We start from the raw sequence: 21944 nt of genomic DNA on the forward strand, positions 1-21944 counted from the left end.
CATGAATGTTAGTTTGGATATCATGAATATAGGTCAATCCACACTTTTTGAAGTGTATTTTTAATCAATTCAATCAACGTATTAATTAGTTGAAATTGATTCTCGGTTATTTCATTTTTTAATCATCTATTTAAACCGATATAATTCTAATCATTAAAGGGGTTGGATACAAGAAACGCAAGACAATGAGAGAATTTAATATGAGAATTCTCATTCACTAAAACTGAAATCTCGCAGTTGATGAAATCTAATAACAAAAAATTATAAAATGTTTATTTAATTAGATAAATCAATTTATCTTTTTAAAAGTCAAAATTCGAAGCCTAAACTAAATTAATTAAATTTATAATAATCTAATATGAAATAATCCAAATCCATCTTGCTATGAAATAGTTTTTTTTTTTTTAAAAAAATAAGATAATAATATATCACCCACTGAAACCAAGAGAAAAACCACCATTGAATCAACTCCCTTTCTTTATTAAGAAAAAAGGTCTTGTCATGTGCTGAGATGCATTCAATCATTGAACATGAACCTCACAGATGAATTTTCTGACAAGTTTATGAATTGTCTTGGAATGAGATGAGATATTAATTCTTCCCCCTTTATCCTTTTTTTAATCTCACTACCTTTTCTTTTCTTTTCATTGTGATGACTATGTATGTGGGATGTTTAGGAACAATGAGGACTTGTGTTCAGGTGGAACCACGTGCTTGTCCACGTGCCCATTCAGTGATACCAAGAGAAATAGTATATCCTCCTATAACTTTTTTACTTAATTCTTCTAATAATTTATAACTAAATAATTAAATAAAAATAAATATACTTATCATGCTAAAAACATAAATATATATATATATATATATATATATACTTGTTAAAAAAATTACACCTAAATGGTTTGTCTAGTTTCAATAAATTATAAAAATAGTAACAAATAAATGAAAGAAAGGTATAGTATTAATTTGTAACATGTGAATCATAATTGTTCGCATTCAGAAAACCTGATTTTCATTTAAGAAAAAATGATCCATTTGACTCCTAATACTCAAACTTGGACTTGAACAAAACTGTTTAAATACTTTTTTTTTATCATTTTTAAATATGATTTTAATAAAAGTAAATTATGAACTACCCTATTTAAATAAATATATATATATATATATATATATGTTAGTACCAGAAAATGAATTCGGAAACACTCGAAACACAAGGGTGCTCGAAATCCCAGATGATCGAAAAAGGGCAGAGAAGTTTCTAAAGAAGGCATATGAAGCTTGAAGAGAATCAAGAGATACGCGAAGACATTTTTCGTGAGACTCTCAAAATCCTTGAACCAGGAAGGATGATGCTCAGGAAAAGGGCACACAGCCTAGCAACCTCTCAAAGTACAAGCAGAATCAGGAAACATTCAAGTATAGTTTTCGTTGGTTACTCGAAATCTCAAGAATCTGGACATACACGAATACACTTCGTAACCTCTCAGAATGGAGAACTTAAAGGAGACACGATTTAAGAGCAGTTGAAGTAACACGGGATAAGTGTCAAAGGCTGCAGAACGGTTTGGGGAAGTTAAATGAGCGGTTCCAGAAGTTATCCAAAGACGTGCCCAGGAATAAGCCACTATGTGGAAGTTTAGAATAGTTATGCATTTCCGGGACACGTCAGAAACAGTTACCTTTCCCAAATCTTTTGTCTATAAATTAAACGAGCCATGCTTGTAGCAAAGGGTCAGAAATCTAATTCTCACAATACCTCACACGCACTCCGCAGCCTGTGCATAAGGCATACTGTGCATACGAGACAGCTTTGGGTACGATTTCTCGACCACTTTTCTTTTCCCTTTTTAGGAGTAGCGTAGCATAGCATAATCTAGCCTAGTGTAGTGTAGTGTAGTCATTCTGAACATGTTTCGTGATCCTTACGAATTGTAATTCTATTACTATTTAATGAAGGATATGATTTCTGCAGTCAATATACATGTCATCTATTCGATTCACGTTAATTATTACATGCATGAATTTAATTGTACAATTAGCATAGATCTTCTGATGTGCTGAAAAAGCATAGATCTTCTGAAGTGCTAAGACTGGCATAGATCTTCTGACGTGCTCGAAATAGTGAGCATAGATCTTCTGAAGTGCCAAAACAGCATAGATCTTCTGAAATGCTCGAAACAATGAGCATAGATCTTCTAACGTGCTGTAACAACACCCTAATTTAACTCTATTCGTTGTTTGTACGAATTTATTCTTTCACCGAAAGTCTTCGATTCTGTCATGTCACGAACACGCATAAATTGAAACGTGAACTCGTGCTAGTTCGAACAAAAAGAACCTACGAACGAAATCCTCCACAAACAATATATATATATATATATATATATATATATATATATATATATATATATATATATATATATATATATATATATATATATATATATATATACATACTTGCAAGTTATTCATCTTGCACAAGTTCTATTACATTAGATAAATAAAAAATGATCTTCCACCATGCATGTCTGTCATCCCCTGAAGACATGTAGCCATTATGTTCTTTATAAAGGCTTCTGAGGCTTAGGCTTGAGCTTGAGAATTCTATTAATATCGACAACTGTCGCAACCGAGATCGCGACGGGACGGCGAAAAATAAATTAAAAAAGAGGGAGTCGCCACCAATGTTATTTTTTACGGAAAAACATTGGAAAAATCATAAAGTAGAAAATAGTCTACGAAAACCAAATTTTGGATTTAGGAGTCGATTACGTGTGAGGAAGGTATTAGTACCTCACAACGTTCGTCTTAAGACGATTACCTTTAATTAATTAAGCAAATTTATTATAACTTTTAAAATATTTACTTCACCCCCACATTAATATAAATTAACAATCAAATATATAGTTTAATAAATGTTTTTATTTTATTTTAATGATAGATATTATTAATGTCAATATTTATAAAATATATTATTCTCAATATTTTTTTTGTAGAATAGTTACTAATTTTTATCATTCTCATTATTATCATTATTATGTGAAAATCCAACATATAATAACTTTAAATAATCAAATAAAATCAATTGCCTTAATTTTTGTATATAATTATTAGCCTCAATTACATAAATTTAACATATTGTAAATTATACTCCTAAAACCTTATTTTTTTCAGAAAAATGAATAAATGGGCTAGGCCCATACGTGAGTTAAAAGGAAAAAGAAGACAAAAAAAAAATTCTGATCATCTAAAGACCAACACATCAAATGGGCTTGGCCTACATAATTAAAACAAACAAAAGGAATAACCCTAAACTGTGAAACAGAAAAGGGAATGAAAGGAAACCATCAGAAACCCTTATGTTAGGGTTATGAGAGAAGCTCTCCACTTTCTCTCCGCAGACGATGCATTGGTGCTCGTCGAAAGAAAATCGGCGCACGACACCATTGCAGCTGGCCGAGCGAGTGAAGCAGAAAAGGAAAACGGTAGTGAAAGAGAGTAACTAGGAGGTAAGAGGGTCACCGTTGGAAATCGTTTTTTTTAGGTGACCCACGGTGATTCTTGTGGGGATTTGTTTGGGGAAGGAAGAAGAAGCAAACACCGCTGTCGAAAATCGTTTCCGATGGCGGTGGCTCAAGGTGGTTTTTGTATTTCGGCCACAGACTCACGGAGCACGGCAAAGAGGTGACAGTGTAAACGAAAGGGAAAAGAAAAAAAACAAAATGGAAGAACACACTGCTAGAAATCAGCACGTACAACAAATCGTTGGGGTTAGTATTTTTCTTTTCTCTCTTTTGCATAATAAAAATGAGATGCACACACAATTATCACTATATATACAAAAGAAAATGTTAAAATACAGTGGGTGAAGATGATACCACAAATTTGAGGTTCCGGCTTGTGCTCCTTGTTTGAGTTTTTTCTTCAGATTATATCCCAGCCAACATGGTTTCTCTGTTGCGTTTCTGTTAATTAATTTTTTTTCATCCTCCCTTGTTCATATTGTGTTCTGGTATTTATAGGCACACACTTTTTTTTTTGAATTTGGTTAATCTTTCTCTGCCAAAATCCCTAAATTTAGGGATATGGCTTGTGAATCTCGTTAAGAGGCAATTTTGGAGATTTTTGCAGGGCATGGTGATTTATTTGCAGTGGTAAGGTAGCTCTATGAGAATTGTAGCAGAGTAGTTGAGGGGAGTAGTTGCTGGGGTTCACGGAGGATAATGGAAGATACGAGCAGCATGTTTTTTTTTTCTTCTTATTTTTCTATTTTGTTTTGTTGTTTGTTTTTTTTTTTTGCTTTTAATTTGTATTATATTTTGTAATATGTATGGACTGGACTTTATCATATAATTTGATTTATATAGGAAGACAAAATTTGGAGTTAACAGATGCCCCTCTTTACTTAAATTTACTAAAGAAGATGAAAAACAATGATTTTCATTTTTTTTAGTAAAATTTAAGTAAAGACTTAATTCCAATTTTGCCCGTGGCATGAAACTTAAAGACTTTGAATTAAGTTAAAAGAAAAGATAGTCATGGAGATTCAAAACATAAATGGGAAGATACGAGAATCTAAAAACTTTAAAGCAACGGACAAAAGGGTTTAAGATAAATAAATTAAATTAAATTAAAAGTAGTGGACTCGATGGGTAAAATATTATGAGCTAAGAGCATAGAGACTCAAAATATGAAAACAGTGGACTCGGGGATCCAAAATATTGAAAGTTATAAGCGCGGGGACTCAAAATATAAAAACAATGGACTTGGGGATCCAAAAAATATTGAAAGCTATGAGCACGGGGACTCAAAATATAAAAATAGTGGACTCGGGGATCCAAAATATTGAAAGCTTTGAGCGTGGGGACTCAAAATATAAAAACAGTGGACTCGGGGATCCAAAATATTGAAAGCTATGAGCACGGGGACTCAAAATATGAAAACAGTGGACTCGGGGATCCAAAATATTGAAAGTTATGAGCGCGGGGACTCAAAATATAAAAACAGTGGATCAATAAACCTAAAAAAGGATTTCAAGGGTTTTAGATTTAAGGTGGGGCGCACCAAGATTATATGATATAATGAAATATGAACTTACGGTGAGATGTATGCATGAAATGTAATGTGAAATGAACTTTATGAAGTGTTAGACACATCTTATTATTATCACTTTGTATTCATTTTTCCAACCTTTAACCCCTTAAGAGGACAAGCGCGCCAAGATCTGGTGAGGGTTAAAGTCAACTTCCGTTCAACATGCAAGGAAACCCCTTTCTTCTTCTTGTATTTATGACTATGTTGCTCAAAGTTCTCATTCATCAATGGGTTATTGCCTTTATTAGGGTCGGTTAATGACCAATCGTATTTCTTGTGACCTTTAAGTCCATTCATTGTAATAGAAATACTTTTTGATGTTATTACATGTTTTACTTTCAGCATATCATATAGTGAAACACATTCAGAGAACCAATGATTATGGGGATAATGACATTTTATCATTTCAAGTAAGGGATTATGGTCACCAGAAAGTCTAATGGATACAGAAAGGGAAGTAGAAAAATCATGAGATACTAAAGTAGGGAAATGAAAACAAGCCAAAAGTTTCTTTCTCTTGCTCTCTAGGTGATAGCGCCAACTTCTCATGTCTTCATCTTTAATAATCCTATCAAACGAACTTCGAGGATGTTAGATGCTTTGTTGAACCTCTTCCCCTTATTTGAAGGTTTGCGACTTTTTCAATACTTTGGTACATTGACTCTTCAATTTTTTCTAGTTTCAAGTTTCAACGGTTGTACCCATCTCTCTTTAAGATTCCTTTTCTATTTTGATTTTTTTTTCTTGTTGACCCTAACTTTTGCCTAGACCGCCCTTTAAGGTTTTCAGCCTAGCAGGTCGCTCTAACTTTTGCCTAGGCCGCCTGTTAAGGTTTTCAGCCTAGCGAGCCTTTCCTTTTTATTTATTTCCTTTTTAGGCAAAATATTTCTTGATTGCATCAGAATTTACAGGAAGCGATAAATCCTCTCCATCCATATTGGTAAGGATTAAAGCTCCTCCTGAAAATTCCTTTTTCACCACATAAGGCCCTTCATAATTTGGAGGCAATTTCCCTCTATGATCTTTTTGGTTTGGTAAGATTTTCTTGAGCACCAAATCTCCTTCTTGAAACTCTCGAGGACGAACTTTCTTATCGTAAGCTCTTTTGACCCTTTTTTGATACAACTAACCGTGACATAAGGCATTTAATCTTTTTTCTTCAATGAGATTTAATTGATCATAACGAATTTGAACCCATTCAGCTTCTTCCAATTTGGCTTCGACCAATACCCTTAAAGAAGGTATCTCTACTTCAATTGGGAGCACAGCCTCCATGCCATACACGAGAGAATATGGGGTTGCCCCAGTAGAGGTACGAATAGATGTGCGATAACCATGCAGGGCAAAAGCAAGCATATCATGCCAATCCTTATAAGTTACCACCATTTTTTGAACAATTTTCTTGATATTTTTATTTGCTGCTTTTACTGCCCCATTCATCTTAGGGCGATATGGTGAAGAATTATGGTGTTGAATCTTGAAATTATTGCACAACTCTTTCATCATCTTATTATTCAGATTGGTTCCATTATCAGTAATGATGTGGCTCAGCAAACCATATCGACAAATTATATCTCTTTTGATGAATCTGACTACCACATTTCTTGTCACGCTAGCATAAGAAGTTGCTTAGACCCATTTAGTGAAGTAGTCAATAGCTACAAGGATGAAACGATGCCCATTTGATGCCTTTGGTTCAATTGGACCAATCACGTCCATTCCCCATATTGAAAATGGCCATGGTGCAGCCAAAACATTCAAGGGTGTTGGTGGTGCATGGATATTGTCAGCGTATGTTTGACATTTGTGGCATTTCCTCACATGGCTACAACAATCAGATTCCATGGTCAACCAATAATAACCAGACCTTAAAATTTTTCTTGCCATTACATGCCCATTCATGTGTGTTCCGAATGAGCCTTCATGAACTTCTTCCACTATTTTCTTGGCTTCAATAGCATCAACACATCTGAGCAATACCATGTCATGGTTTCTCTTATAAAGCACATCACCATTTAAGAAGAATCTCATTGCTAGTCTCCTCAATGTCTTTTTATCATTTGCTGAAGCATTAGGGGGATACTCTTTATCTTTTATGTAGCGCTTTATATCATAGAACCATGGTCTTCCATCTGGTTCCTCCTCTACTGCTTGGCAGTATGCTGGTTGGTCTTGATTTTGTATTCTTATTAATGGCACTTCATTTCCTTGACTTATCTTAAACATTGAAGATAAAGTGGCCAAAGCGTCCACTAATTGGTTATCCTCGCGGGGGATATGTTGGAAAGTGATTTCTTCAAATTGTTCCATCAACCCCTTGATGTACGAGTGATATGGGATTAACTTTGCATCTCGAGTCTCTCATTCACCCTTGAATTGATGAACAACTAATGCTGAGTCTCTATATACCTCCAACACTTTAGCCTTGAACTCTAGGGCTGCTACAATCCCCATTGCACACGTTTCATATTCTGCCACATTATTAGTGCAATCAAAACCCAACCTTGCAGTAAAAGGGATGAACTGATTCTTTGGAGAAATTAACACTGCCCCAATTCCATGCCCCAGTGCATTAGAAGCTCCATCAAACAACAGTGTCCATTTTTCTTCGTTTATGGATTCTTCCTCATCAAATAATGTCATTATGTCTTCATTTGGAAATTCACATTGCATTGATTGGTAATCTTCTATGGGTTGATGAGCCAGATATTCTGCTAATGCGCTACCCTTGACAGCTTTCTGAGTGACATAAATAATATCATATTCTGACATCAACATTTGCCAACGAGCAATCCGACCCGTGAGAGCAGGCTTCTCGAATATATATTTGATTGGATCCATTTTAGATATTAACCATGTAGTATGGCTTAACATGTATTGCCTCAATCGTCGAGCAACCCAAGCCAGTGCACAACATGTTTGCTCTAATAAGGAGTATCTCATCTCACAATCTGTAAACTTCTTGCTCAAATAATAAATTGCTTGCTCTTTCTTCCCAGAAGCATCATGTTGCCCCAATACACAACCCATAGATTCATCAAGCACAGACATATATAGTATGAGAGGTCTCCCTGGTACCGGTGGTACTAAGATCGGTGGCTCTTGCAAGTATTGCTTAATCTTTTCAAAAGCCTTTTGACAATCTTCATTCCACACCATTGGTTCACTTCTGCGCAATAATTTGAAAATTGGGTTACAAGTAGCAGTCAGTTGAGATATAAATCTGGCAATGTAATTCAATCTCCCCAAGAACCCACGAACTTCTTTTTCTGTGCTAGGGGCTGACATTTCTAGGATTGCTCGCACTTTGTCGGGATCTACTTCTATCCCTTTTTCACTAACCACAAATCCCAACAATTTGCCTGATTTTACTCCAAAAGTACACTTAGCAGGATTCAATCGGAGCTTATATTTTCTCAAGCGCTCAAACAATTTTTGTAGGTTAGTGATGTGTTCTGCCCCTGTTCTCGACTTAGCAATCATATCAACATATACCTCTATTTCTTTGTGTATCATGTCGTGGAACAAAGTCACCATTGCTCGTTGATATGTTGCTCCAGCATTCTTCAACCCAAATGGCATCATCTTGTAACAAAATGTTCCCCAGGATGTAATGAATGTGGTTTTTTCCATGTCTTCAGAAGCCATCTTAATTTGATTGTACCCTGAAAATCCATCCATAAAGGAGAAGAAAGCATGTTGGGCAGTGTTATCTACCAGAACGTCTATATGAGGTAGTGGAAAATCATCTTTAGGACTAGCCCTATTAAGGTCTCGGTAGTCCACACACATTCTGACTTTTCCATCTTTCTTTGGAACTGGTACTATATTGGCAACCCATTGAGGGTATTTAGCTACTGCAAGGAACCCTGCATCCAATTGCTTCTTGACCTCTTCTTTGATATTTAAGGAAACTTCTAGTTTCATGCGCCTCAACTTTTGCTTGATTGGTGGATACTCAGGTATTAATGGCAATCGGTGCTCAACTATTTTGGAATCTAACCCAGGCATGTCTTGATATGTCCATGCAAAGATATCAACATAGTCGGTCAAAAGCTTAAATAACCTCATTCTCTCATCTCCTTTTATGGCAGTGCCCACTTTAACTTCCTTCTTATCATTTTCACCTCCCAGATTGATCATTTCAACTTCTTCCTCATGAGGTTGAATTATTTTGTCTTCTTGCTCCACCAATCTTCTCAACTCGAATGGGGCCTCTAGGTCATTATCATCTTCCTCGGCTTCGTAAATAGGATGATCAAAATTGTGACATGAGATATTAGCGCTATTATTTTTAATGTGAATATTTTTGGATCTGCAATTTAGGTTCGACAAGAGATAAAATCGATAAATAGATATTGAAACGGAAAAGAATGGAAGGTATAGGACAAAGATAATGATTGGAAGATTCTCAAAATGTATTTCATTCATATGATATACCAAAAAATAACATGCAAGCCCATTTAACAAAAAGTGATACTAAGATCCTGGGCATGTTCATAGAGTTTTGTATTACAATTACTTTGAAAAGGAGTTAAAAATCACAGGAAGTTCGATGATCGTCCAATTGTGAAGTTCTTCATCAGGGTCACATCGATGTACCAAGTTGACGTGTTCATCAACATTTTGATCTTCTTTAGCCATAGCCACTTGGTTCGTGTGTACCAGTCCTCCACTTCTAAAACTTTGATAGAGATCACAAATGGGAATTCTTTTAATCCTTGGCTCCCGATTCTCTATTCGTGCCAGCCTTTTCTCTTTATTTTCCTCTGCAATTCTTCTTTTATCAGCCCCAGTAATTTTATATCCCAACCCACATCAGTTCTTATTATCTGGAAACTCTATCAACCTTGTAATTCCTTTTAGGTTTTTTCCCAGCCCCTGGCCTGATTGATATCCTCCATTCATCATGACTCTTGCTACCATCATTGTTGCTTTCGATGGATGTGGGTTCCTTGGCAATGACTCCACATAGGCAGTACTGATTACTTCCAGAGATTGAAAAGAGGTTTCCAGAGCTTCTTCGACTGCTTCAATATAGCGAGTAGGTGTAGGAATACTCACCAACATGTCTTCTTCGCCTGAGACAATCACCAATTTGTCATCCACTATAAACTTTAGCTTCTGATGCAAGGAAGATGGAACCACTCCAGCTGAATGGATCCATGGCCTACCCAACAAGCAACTATATGCTGGTTTGATATCCATGACTTGGAAAGTGATATTAAAAGTGAAAGGACCAATTTGAATAGGGATTTCAATCTCTCCCATTACCTCTCTACGTGATCCACCAAAGGCCCTCACAATCATAGAACTTGATTTCATATACGTCCCATCACAAGACAATCGGTCTAATGTGGACTTAGGCATTACATTCAATGAAGAACCATTATCAATCAACACTCTGGCTATAATATGGTCCTGACATTTCACTGAGATGTATAAAGCTTTGTTATGCCCCCTTCCTTCAACTGGGATTTCCTCATCTGTGAAAGTGAGACGATTATTGGCTGTAATGTTACCAATGATACCTCCAAATTTATCTAGTGTAATGTCATTAGCTACATGTGCTTCATTCAGAATCTTCATCAATAACTTTCTATGACTTTCAGAATTCATTAACAATGACAGCAAGGACACCCTGGCAGGTGTACGATCCAATTGATCAATGAGTTTATACTCACTTTGTCGAATGAATTTAAGGAATTCTAAAGCTTCCTCATCTGGCACTTCCTTATTCTCTTCCTCATTTTGCACAATAGCATTTTTTCCATTGTTCTTTGTGATATGCTCAATTCCTCCACCGACGGTTGCTTTCCCCTTTACCCCAAGATTCTTATTTATATCTCCTTCCCTTAATTTTTCAGGAGTGTAGATCCTACCACTACGGGTCATTCCACCAACTCCTGCAATATTTGTAACATCGATTTCCCCATCACTGACTTCTTTATTTTGTTGTTCATTTATGTTCCCATTTATCTTCACCTCTGTGTTGTATTTCCATGGAATTGCCTTGGTATCCTTGTAAGGAAAAGGAGTTGGGACTTGCACAATAAGAGGCTTATGGATATTTGGTTTTGGCAAAGGCACAATTCTAGTAAAGTGAATTACCAATGGTCTTGGGATAACCACATTTGGTCTTTCTTCTGATTGAGCCATTAACACATCCTCTCCAATTGGAGATTGACTTACTTGAACCAAGTTTGAGTCAATCAGATCTTGTAGAATCTGCTTATTCATCGCACTTCTCAATAGAATGCATAGAAGTTGGGTGAAGGCCACACATCTCAGCTTCCAATAGGTTTCCCTCAATCATCCCAAATCTACACAGTTTCGAAAAAATTAACCTCATAGAGGTTTTGATTTCCCATACGTTTTTCACTTGTTGATCACACACTTCTTCAATAATGTTTACTGACGAGGAACCATGACCGGGAAGAGGATTAGTCCCCACATTTGGACTATCTTCTTTAAAGCTTAGTAACCCCATATCTATTAAGTCTTGCACCTTATGCTTTAATCCCCAACATCTTTCAGTTGAATTCCCAACACCCCCTGCATGATAATCACACTTGGCATTTGGATCATAACCCTTTGGATATGGTGGTTGAATAGGCTTTAAGGGGAATGGCACTATCAAACCATTGCGAGTCAAAAGTGGCAACAGTTCAGTGTAGGTCATAGGGATTGGGACCAATGTCCTTTGTTGGTTGTTTCCTTTCTTTTGAGTGTTATCCACATTAGGAGAGGGAGTTTTTGATTGATTTTGTTGAGGTATTGGGACTTGCGATGGTGGTGTAGGTAATCGATAGGCCATCCCAAATTGATAATGTTGTGGATATGGAGGTAAAGAAACAGCTGCCACTTGTGGGTTATACATGTATTGGGGTCGATGACTAGGTGCAAAAGGGCACGATTGGACCCAATAGAGGTTGATATTACTGCATTTGTTTCACCTCCTCTCTTCTTATCTGTATTTGTTGATGGCTTCTTTGCGTACATTGATCCTGTTGATGAGTGAGCAATCTTACCAGTTCGTACTCCCATCTCAACCCTTTCTCCAATAACGATTAGGTCTGAGAAGTTCGATGATACGTTTCCAATCATCCTATCATAAAAGGGTGATTGGAGCGTATCAATGAACATTGTGACCATTTCTTTTTCAGACAAAGGAGGTTATACTTGAGCAGCCACTCCTCTCCAACGCTGGGCATACTCTTTAAAAGTTTCATTCTCCTTCTTCAACATATTTTCCAGTTGCATGCGATCTGGGGCCATGTCCATGTTGTACTTGTATTACTTTAAGAACGCTTCTGCCAAATCTTTCCACGTATGTATTCGTCCGCGCTCCAAGTTCATGTACAAACCCAAGGCAGCCCCTATAAGGCTTTCCTGAAAGAAATGGATCAACAATTTATCATTGTGAGCACATGAGGCCATCTTTCGACAATACATGGTGAGATGGTTCTTTGGGCATGTGTCCCCTCTATATTTATCGAATTTAGGAATCTTGAATTTAGGAGGGATCACAACATCAGGAACTAGACACAAATCAATAGCATTGAGTCCATAATGATCAACTCCCTCAATTGCCCTTAATCTTTCTTCCAAAAATTGTATTTTTTCTTTAGATGAGTTATCCTCGAGTTGGCTAGGGTGCGTAATGATAACTGATGTGGGAACGACACCTTGGTGGATCGAGGGGCCTCCAACTTGAGTCGTGTCAACCGGTGGTGTATGTACATGGGTATAAGGCATTTGGATGTGAGGTTGAGTTGGAATTTGTGGTCCACTTGTTTCAAGGTTTGGATCTTGGGGTTGTGTTTGGTTTAGTGGGTTTAAGACAGAGGTAATGAGATTATTCTCATTATTATTAGCCACTGGTGGCGTATATCCCGGAGGCAAGCCATATGGAGGGAATAGAGTTTGAGTATTATGAATCTGGTTTTGAGGGTTCATGGTGGAAGCGTGATAATCATTTTCTGAAGTGTTTGCAGCCACTGGTGGTGTATAGCCTTGGGGTAACCCATATGGAGGGAACTGGACCTGAGTATTTTGGTTTGGCTGTGGTGGAGGAGTGAACCCAGGGGGGTAAGCAGGTGTAACATGAGGTTGCTCAGACGAATTCCCATTTGTATCCCTTCTTGACTCCATTGATTGTAGCATGTCCAAAATCTTACTCATTTGTTCTTTCAACTGATTAACATCTCCTCTCAACTCGTCATGTTGTTGTTCCAAATCTTCCACTACTCCCTCCATGATCCTGGTCTTGGCGCGTGTCTAATAAGGGTGTCGCAGGGATATTTTCTTTGCCTCAATACTTGTTTTTCCTTTCACTTTCACGCATTGTGCAAGATTATGTGATGAGTATGTGATGAATATGAAAATGCAATTATTATGCTTTTGTATATGGGAAATTGTTAGAGCACCATAAGTCACCTGGCTCGTGTGTGAACATCCCCTAAAACTATTCCCTAAAATGTCACGTCATAGGTACTAAGTCTCACAAAATATGGAATCGAGAATTTGCACGAGCGCCTTTAGTTTTCTTTAGAACGTCACGTTCTAAGTACTAGATTTAATATGAGATTTCAAACTTCCTTTATATTATAAGCATGAAGTTATATAAAATGAAGGAGTGAAACAATAGTAAAGAGAAAGACATCAACAACCTTCTTCATTAAATAGATAAAGTGAAGTACAAAAAGTTTAGAAGGGTGGAGCACTACAAAATACATATATGATATTTCTCATACAACTTAAAGCAAAATACAGATCATTTATCACTAGTAGTCATCTTCTTCATCTGAGATATCATATCTCTGCAATACTCAAGGAACGCATGAATCTCTATGGGAGTGGACAGCGGGTTTATCATTCCTTCAGCTCTTTGCAATAAGTAAGAGGCATCACTGAGCATTCCTTTGATTTGTTGAACTTGATTCACGAGGTTACGTGCCCAGAACCTTTGATTTTCTTCATGTATTTCAACAGCATTCCTCAATTGCCCCACTTCCTCTACTAGTTCCATAATATGTTGATTTCTTGCATTTAGTGTGGCTTGATGTTGCAAAACAAGATTGGCATTTAGTTGTTTTTCATCTTGGACTCTACTTTCATACCCAACCACAACCCTTTTCAATTGTTGTTTCAAATCCTCAAGTTGTCTTTGTGCATTTCTTTCAGCTTCCTTGGACTTTTTCCATGCCTCTCTCCATTGTTCACTATTAACTCTAGCCTCATCTCGCTCTCCTCTTCGTAATTTTAGCTCTGTGGCAGCAGCCTCTAGACAACTTTGAGTGTTTAACTTGCATTCTTCTTCTATTCTTGCTCGTTTGTTGGCAAACTCAACGTACTTCTTTACTTTTGTAATTTCTTCTTGTGAGGCTTTATGTTCTTGGCGAGTCTGTATCAATTCCTTCTTCAATGCTTCTTTTTCGTTTTTAGACTTTTCCAGCTCTTTTTTGAGTTCCTCGATTTCCTCCAAACTCATGGGATCTTGAATTTTTGTTTCTTCAATAACTGGAACCGAGCTACGAAATGGCAACTTGACCTTTTTTACTCTCTCACAAAGTCATTGGTGATAAATTCCCTCTACAGTGTAACTTCTTTTCCCCAACTCTCTTCTTTTCTTAATCACTCGATCCCAAGCACGTCTAATCCTGTTAAGCATATCCAAATCTTTACTCATTTCATAGACAATGAAGGGAGTGATTGACTCTTCTGTAGGTGGGCTCCTTATTGGATAACCAAACTGCCTTATTACAAGAGCTGGATTGTAGTTTATGCACCCTTTGGTTCCCATCAGTGGTACCTTAGGGAAGTCTCCACATTGGCAAATCACTTCACTTATGTCTTGCTCACAAGAGTACCACACAATGGTCTTCTCGCTAAGACTTGCTATGTTGTGGGCTCATTCTCTTTTGCTTATAGTCTCTATTTGTCTTTCTTTTTTGAACATGTGAGTCATGAACCACAATTATAATGTAGGCAAACAACACAAAATCATCCCCCATTTTCTTTCATGGCGTAAATTAAGTGTGTGGTATGTATCAACAAGAATGGCCGGTATAGGGCTTCTCCTCTCATGCTTGTAGGCCAAGAAAACATCAATTGCAGCAAAGTCAACAAAGTCTTCAATATTTGGGAACAAAACAATCCCATAAATGATGAGTGCGAGCACATCCATGAAACCATCCCACTTTTCATTTTCTGCCAGACATAATGCATATCCTTCTAAGTAGGCTCTTGAGAAACCTTCAACGCCTCCTTTCATCTCTTTCTTACTTGCTAGCTCCCTTACTCCAATCCCCAAGGTTGCAGCAGTTGTAGCTAGTGAAGGATAATGACCCATATATAGGTAGGGCTTTTTGTTCCCTAAAGGAATATCCAGTATTTGTTCAAATTCTTCAATTGTTAGAGCAAGTTGGAAATCTTGGAAGGTAAAGCATCTTAAAGGAGGGTCGTAGAATTGAGCTAAGGCAGTGAGAGCTCCTTCTTGCACGGTAACTTCTAATAGGTTAAGAAGCTTTCCAAATCTGACAACAAAAGTTCGGCGTTGGCTATTTTTCAGCTTGTTATTGAGATCCCTTAAACTCTTCAAATTAGGTTGTCTGATCTTCAACTTCAATGTCTTCTTCAAATATGATTCCATGTCTCTTAGAAAATGTTCACAACGAGTATTAGGTCTTTATGGTCCCTTAACAACCTAGAAATGGATGCAACATGCCATTTATGATTCTATCTATTTATTTTGCATGATTGTTGAAATGAAAAAATTATTTTCATCTATTTTATATGAAATGCATGATACTTGTTATAAAATGATGTAGTAAAGGAAGAGAGAGCGAGAGAGTTTCTTTATTTTGTGCATAGGTTATGTTATTTGACTGTAGAGGTAGAATACTGATCCCCTTGCATCTTATGAAGGATTCTCCTAACAATAAAAGGCTATAGGGCCATTAATATGTATTCCTCACAATAGGTGGTTCTATAGTTCTAAAACAAGTTTCTAGAGCCAATAACCTCTTTTTAGAATATCAATCACCACAATAGGTAAACTATTGGAAGTGATAATACCCTTGAAAGGATTAAACTCTAGGTGAGACCTTCATGATAACCAAACAAGATGTACATCTAGAAGGTTACCACTACTCGACCTCTTACTTATCCTAGGTTGCACTCAAGTCCGGGCATAGGACCTCGCTCATAAACGTGTGTGAAAGTGCATAGGTGAAGTGTGTGAAGGGAGTAATCTTAAACTACCCAATCTGCGAAACAAACAACACACATGATATAACAAAATCTTCTACCCTAAAGTTCAAATACCCAACACAAATAGATAAAATAAGACAAATAATGAATAAGGAAAATATTTATTAAAAATAAAGGTGAGGTAAACATTTTAAAACATATTATTAATTTGCTTAATTAATTATTATAGGCTTGACTCTCAAAGTAATCCCCAGTGGAGTCGCCATCTGTCGCAACCGAGATCGCGACAGGACGGCGAAAAATAAATTAAAAAAGAGGGAGTCGCCACCAATGTTATTTTTTACGGAAAAACATTGGAAAAACCATAAAGTAGAAAATAGTCTACGAAAACCAAATTTTGGATTCGGGAGTCGATTACGTGTGAGGAAGGTATTAGCACCTCACAACGTTCGTCTTAAGATGATTATCTTTAATTAATTAAGCAAATTTATTATAACTTTTAAAATATTTACTTCACCCCCACATTAATATAAATTAACAATCAAATATATAGTTTAATAAATGTTTTTATTTTATTTTAATGAGTACTATTTTATATTATTATTATGAGATAATATTTTTATTTTCATTTTTTTGGCTCGACAGGAGTGATTTCCTGCTCCTATGTATCTCCATGCGTAATGAAGAATCAGAGTCACGTAGTTCTTTGGTAGAAAATATTTGTGTGTTGGAATTTTTTATTAATTTTTTTATTATTTTTCTTTTAAAAAGGTTAGGATTTTTGAACTGTCACAGCTCATACATCCCAAAATATAAAAATTGACAGAGGTGTACACCAAAGCCAAATATTTAATTATTTAAAAAAGCATTATTATTGTTAATATTGTGATACATATTTAAAAAGATTTTGGTTAGATATTTTTATTTTTAGGAAAATTAAAGATATCAAATATATCACAACTTGTATCTTAAATTTAAATGTTAAAAAGATATTATATCTAATAAACTATTTTTTCAATAAAATCTTCAAATATTTTTATTTAAAAGATGTGATAATACTTTTTATATTATATTTTGAATTTAAATAAGAAGAACTTTAAGATAACAAATTGTCACAATTTGCACCTTTAAGCCCTAAAATTAAGGGAATGTCACATCCCTATAATCCTTTTTAAATGATAGATATTATTAATGTCAATATTTATAAAAGATATTATTCTCAATATTTTTTTGTGGAATAGTTACTAATTTTTATCATTCTCATTATTATCATTATTATGTGAAAATCCAACATATAATAACTTTAAATAATCAAATAAAATCAATTGCCTTAATTTTTGTATATAATTATTAGCCTCAATTACATAAATTTAACATATTGTAAATTATACTCCTAAAACCTTATTTTTTTTCAGAAAAATGAATAAATGGGCTAGGCCCATACATGAGTTAAAAGGAAAAAGAAGACAACAACAAAAAAAAAAATTCTGATCATCTAAAGACCAACACATCAAATGGGCTTGGCCTACATAATTAAAACAAACAAAAGGAATAACCCTAAACTATGAAACAGAAAAGGGAATGAAAGGAAACCATAAAAAACCTTTATGTTAGGGTTATGAGAGAAGCTCTCTACTTTCTCTCCGCAGACCATTGCGGTTGGCCGAGCGAGTGAAGTAGAAAAGGAAAACGGTAGTGAAAGAGAGTAACTCGGAGGTAAGAGGTTCACCGTTGGAAATCGTTTTTTTTTTAAGGTGACCCACGGTGATTCTTGTGGGGATTTGTTTGGGGAAGGAAGAAGATGCAAACATCGCTGTCGAAAATCGTTTTCGATGGCGGTGGCTCAAGGTGGTTTTTGTATTTCGGCCACAGACTCACGGAGCACGGCAGAGAGGTGACAGTGTAAACGAAAGGGAAAAGAAAAAAACAAAATGGAAGAACATACTGCTAGAAATCAGCACGTACAACAAATTGTTGGGGTTAGTATTTTTCTTTTCTCTCTTTTGCGTAATAAAAATGAGGTGCACACACAATTATCACTATATATACAAAAGAAAATGTTAAAATACAGTGGGTGAAGATGATACCACAAATTTGAGGTTCCGGCTTGTGCTCCTTGTTTGAGTTTTTTCTTTAGATTATATCCCAGCCAACATGGTTTCTCTGTTGCGTTTCTGTTAATTAATTTTTTTTCATCCTCCCTTGTTCATATTGTGTTCTGGTATTTATAGGCACACATTTTTTTTTTTGAATTTGGTTAATCTTTCTCTGCCAAAATCCCTAAATTTAGGGATATGGCTTGTGAATCTGGTTAAGAGGCAATTTTGGAGATTTTTCCAGGGCATAGTGATTTATTTGCAGTGGTAAGGTAGCTCTGTGAGAATTGTAGCAGAGTAGTTGAGGGGAGCAGTTGCTGGGGTTCACGGAGGATAATGGAAGATACGAGCAACATGTTTTTTTTCTTCTTATTTTTCTATTTTGTTTTGTTGTTTGTTTTTTTTTTTTTTTTTTGCCCTTAATTTGTATTATATTTTGTAATATGTATGGACTGGACTTTATCATATAATTTGATTTATATAGGAAGACAAAATTTGGAGTTAACAACAACCTATAAATGTACAGTGAACATGTTTTTATGAATAAGTACCCATTGTTTTCTTGAAACTATTAATGGATTTGGGAGGGGAGTAGACACTAAGAAAGCACCAATTAATATGAAATTAATAACTATATTATTAATATTTTTATCAAAAATATGTTAAGACTATAATTAAGGAAACTAGAAGATAAAATAAAGACTAAAATATTTCTCCATTCATTAATGATAATTTATAAAAAGGAATACATTTTCAATCAATAGATAATGTTTATCCATGTGCAATATTTTATTATTTCAAGAGAAATTAAACAAACATTTAATTCTATCTTATAAAATCTTTTAACCATTTAATTTTTCTTCTTTTGAGTTTTGCCAAGTCTATCCTATCAAGATTTGTACCTTATTTAAATATGTTAAAAATCACACAATAGACAGACTTTATACGAGCACATATTATTCAATATACAACCTTCTCATCTTCAAGTAGAAAGGTAGACATGTTATGCCCTTTTGGTTCATAGTTGTTCTTTTTGAATGATTTAAATGACTGAAGTGCCCACCCTGTGCATTTGTTTACAAAGGATTGTATATTAGTGAACCCAATTGGATAAGGAACTTGATCAAAGAACCAAGTTGATGGAAAAACAATATATCACTCACCCATTTAGACTAGCTAGGATATCCTTAGAAAACTTTATTAAAGAACATCGGTCACGTAAGAAGTTATGATCAATGACATCCTACTATGGAAAATGTTTAGAAAGTAATGATTAACAAATAAACATTCCTGAAATTACCAAATATTTTTGTCAAAAATTGAAATGAAAATAGAATATTAAAAATCTTTTTTTTTTCCAATCAAAATTATCACTATTAGTCTTTCAACAATACAAAATTATAAAAGTTCTTAAGAATAAAACATAAGTACAATACATATGAGAGAAATAAAATCCATGTAATACTTTAATTTATCACGTATAAAAAAAATTGACATGAATTATTCTTGTCGACGATTTTAATATTTTTAAATACTTATAATATTATATAAGGGTGTTTTTTAAATATCCAAACAAATAAAACACTTAAATAACACTTCTAATTTTTCTCTATTTCTCTCTTTTTGTCACACATTTCATCAATCATCTCAATCACTTATCTCTCATTTTTTTTATTTTTTTCTAAGTATAAATCCTTCTTAAATGTCAAAATATATTTTCCCTATTGGATTTTACTACACTTGAATCAATTTCATAAACAAGTTTCATTAATTGAATATACATCTAACTTTCAAATCTATGTGCTTTAACCACTATTTCTTTTTAAGTGTAGCTTCTCAATTCATATAAATACCATTCAACCTCTTTCCTTCCGAATCAAGCTAGTTTATGAAATTTCATCTCCACTTCAATCTCATGGCTATATTATTTGTTTTATCTCTAATTCTACTCCTAAATGCACCAAATTCATGTGTTGCTTATAATTACTCAGTCAAAAAACTTTTTTAATCATCAAATTCAAATTGGATAACGAAAATATATTCAAACATCAAATCATTTTACTATTCGTGGACTACGATCACTAAATTTCAATTTTGTTCAATCATCTCATTGTTTAAATACCAATCTTACATCTATTAATTGTGAGCTTATCTCTTTTAGAGCTTACACGAGTTTATCTTATATACTACAATTTATCATATTTTTTTTAAAAAATTATTTTCACTTTTTTAGGACATAAAAAACTTGAGCTCTCAACTTAATTTGGAGTGGCCGAATTTACTTAGGAAACCTTTTATCCTTTTGGAGCTACGAATGGAATAAGCAGGGTACATGTTCTCAAACCACATGATTATTTCTTGTTGGCTTTGAACATCAAGAGAAATTATAATATAATGTCTATTCTTGCTAGTGCACAAATTGTCTCACATCGTAATATAAGTTATGACGGAAATTCAATTATCAATGCCATACATAACACCATGCAACATTATCCTCATTAATTTTTCTTGTTATGTGAATTCACAAAATGGTGCTAATCTTTTGGAGGTAACACTCTGTTTTGAGGCAAATGGAGTAACATTAAGGGATTGTACTTCTCATTTTGTTCGCTGTAATAATCACAAGATGTATTGGCCTGTATAATACATTATTTTATGTAATAATATTTGATAAATAAGATAATAAATTCTTATTTTTTATTTCAACAATTCTTTCTATGTAATGTGTCTGTGTGTTAAGAAAAAAAAGAAGCAACGAATAAAAAAGATCCAAAGATGAGTAGATCCTGTTCAGCACCCAAGTCAAATATTAAATGCTCTCTGAAAATAAATCGTAAACGGAGAAAAAGAGCGAATTATTTAATTTTGTGCTAAATTTTATTTCATTATTTATATTTTTTTAATCTATAAAAGATTACAAAGACACTATTAGAATCCAACATATATATATATATATATATATATATTATCTATATTAATATAACAATCGATTAATTAATAATATTAATATATTATTTTGTAGTAGTTTGCGGAATTAATCGATTAATTCATTTCTCCACAAAAATAGGTGAAAGTGTGAAGAATGAAGGCCACAGATGCAACGTAATCGATTATGTTGCACGACATTATGGATTATGTTGTCTTTTTTTATATATAAAATAATATTTAAAATTAATAAAAAAAATAAAAAAAAATATAATAATAAATAAAATGAATTAATACTAGTAATAATAAATTTTAATTGTTATTTTTATATTAAATAATTTTTCTAATCTTTCTTTCATTTTTCTTTTTCTAAACAATCTTATTTTCACTCTTTTCTCTACTTTTCTTTTATCTTTTTTCATTATTTCTTTCTTTTCTATCAAACACAATATAAGTTGGGTTGATCCACGCTTAAACAAGATTAGGAGTTTGAATTCTGCTTTGTGTATGCAACTGCGTTAAATCTTGGGGCCAACTATCCCATCCTTTGAGGTGCCTCTAACGTAGCGAGGAGATTAGTCACTGCTGTCGACGGTGGATACTCCAGGGACGAAC

The 21944-nt window shown here is 34.6% G+C and overlaps 3 protein-coding genes and 1 pseudogene across 3 annotated transcripts; all 4 read right to left on the reverse strand.

The window, feature by feature from the left end:
* Positions 1-6219: 6219 nt before the first annotated feature.
* On the reverse strand, positions 6220-6600 carry LOC145950294 (uncharacterized). The gene has a single exon (XM_083061376.1). The coding sequence runs from the start codon at positions 6598-6600 to the stop codon at positions 6220-6222; it is 381 nt and encodes a 126-aa protein (XP_082917502.1).
* Position 6601: 1 nt separating this feature from the next.
* Positions 6602-9738, reverse strand: LOC145950295 (uncharacterized; annotated as a pseudogene).
* A 174-nt stretch (positions 9739-9912) lies between these two features.
* LOC145949199 (uncharacterized) lies at positions 9913-11253 on the reverse strand. The gene has a single exon (XM_083061377.1). It carries the CDS (start codon positions 11251-11253, stop codon positions 9913-9915), a length of 1341 nt encoding a protein of 446 aa, XP_082917503.1.
* A 3820-nt stretch (positions 11254-15073) lies between these two features.
* On the reverse strand, positions 15074-15748 carry LOC145950296 (uncharacterized). The gene has a single exon (XM_083061378.1). The coding sequence runs from the start codon at positions 15746-15748 to the stop codon at positions 15074-15076; it is 675 nt and encodes a 224-aa protein (XP_082917504.1).
* Between the last annotated feature and the right edge of the window lie 6196 nt (positions 15749-21944).

This window comes from Cajanus cajan, chromosome 8, assembly GCF_000230855.2.
Source record: "Cajanus cajan strain Asha chromosome 8, NIPB_CcT2T_4, whole genome shotgun sequence".
Taxonomy (NCBI): domain Eukaryota; kingdom Viridiplantae; phylum Streptophyta; class Magnoliopsida; order Fabales; family Fabaceae; genus Cajanus; species Cajanus cajan.

What these genes read in the sequence shown, in the direction of transcription:
- LOC145950296 (XM_083061378.1), bottom strand. Translation starts at nt 15,748, where the DNA reads ATGGAATCATATTTGAAGAAGACATTGAAGTTGAAGATCAGACAACCT.
- LOC145950294 (XM_083061376.1), bottom strand. Translation starts at nt 6,600, where the DNA reads ATGATGAAAGAGTTGTGCAATAATTTCAAGATTCAACACCATAATTCT.
- LOC145949199 (XM_083061377.1), bottom strand. Translation starts at nt 11,253, where the DNA reads ATGGCTCAATCAGAAGAAAGACCAAATGTGGTTATCCCAAGACCATTG.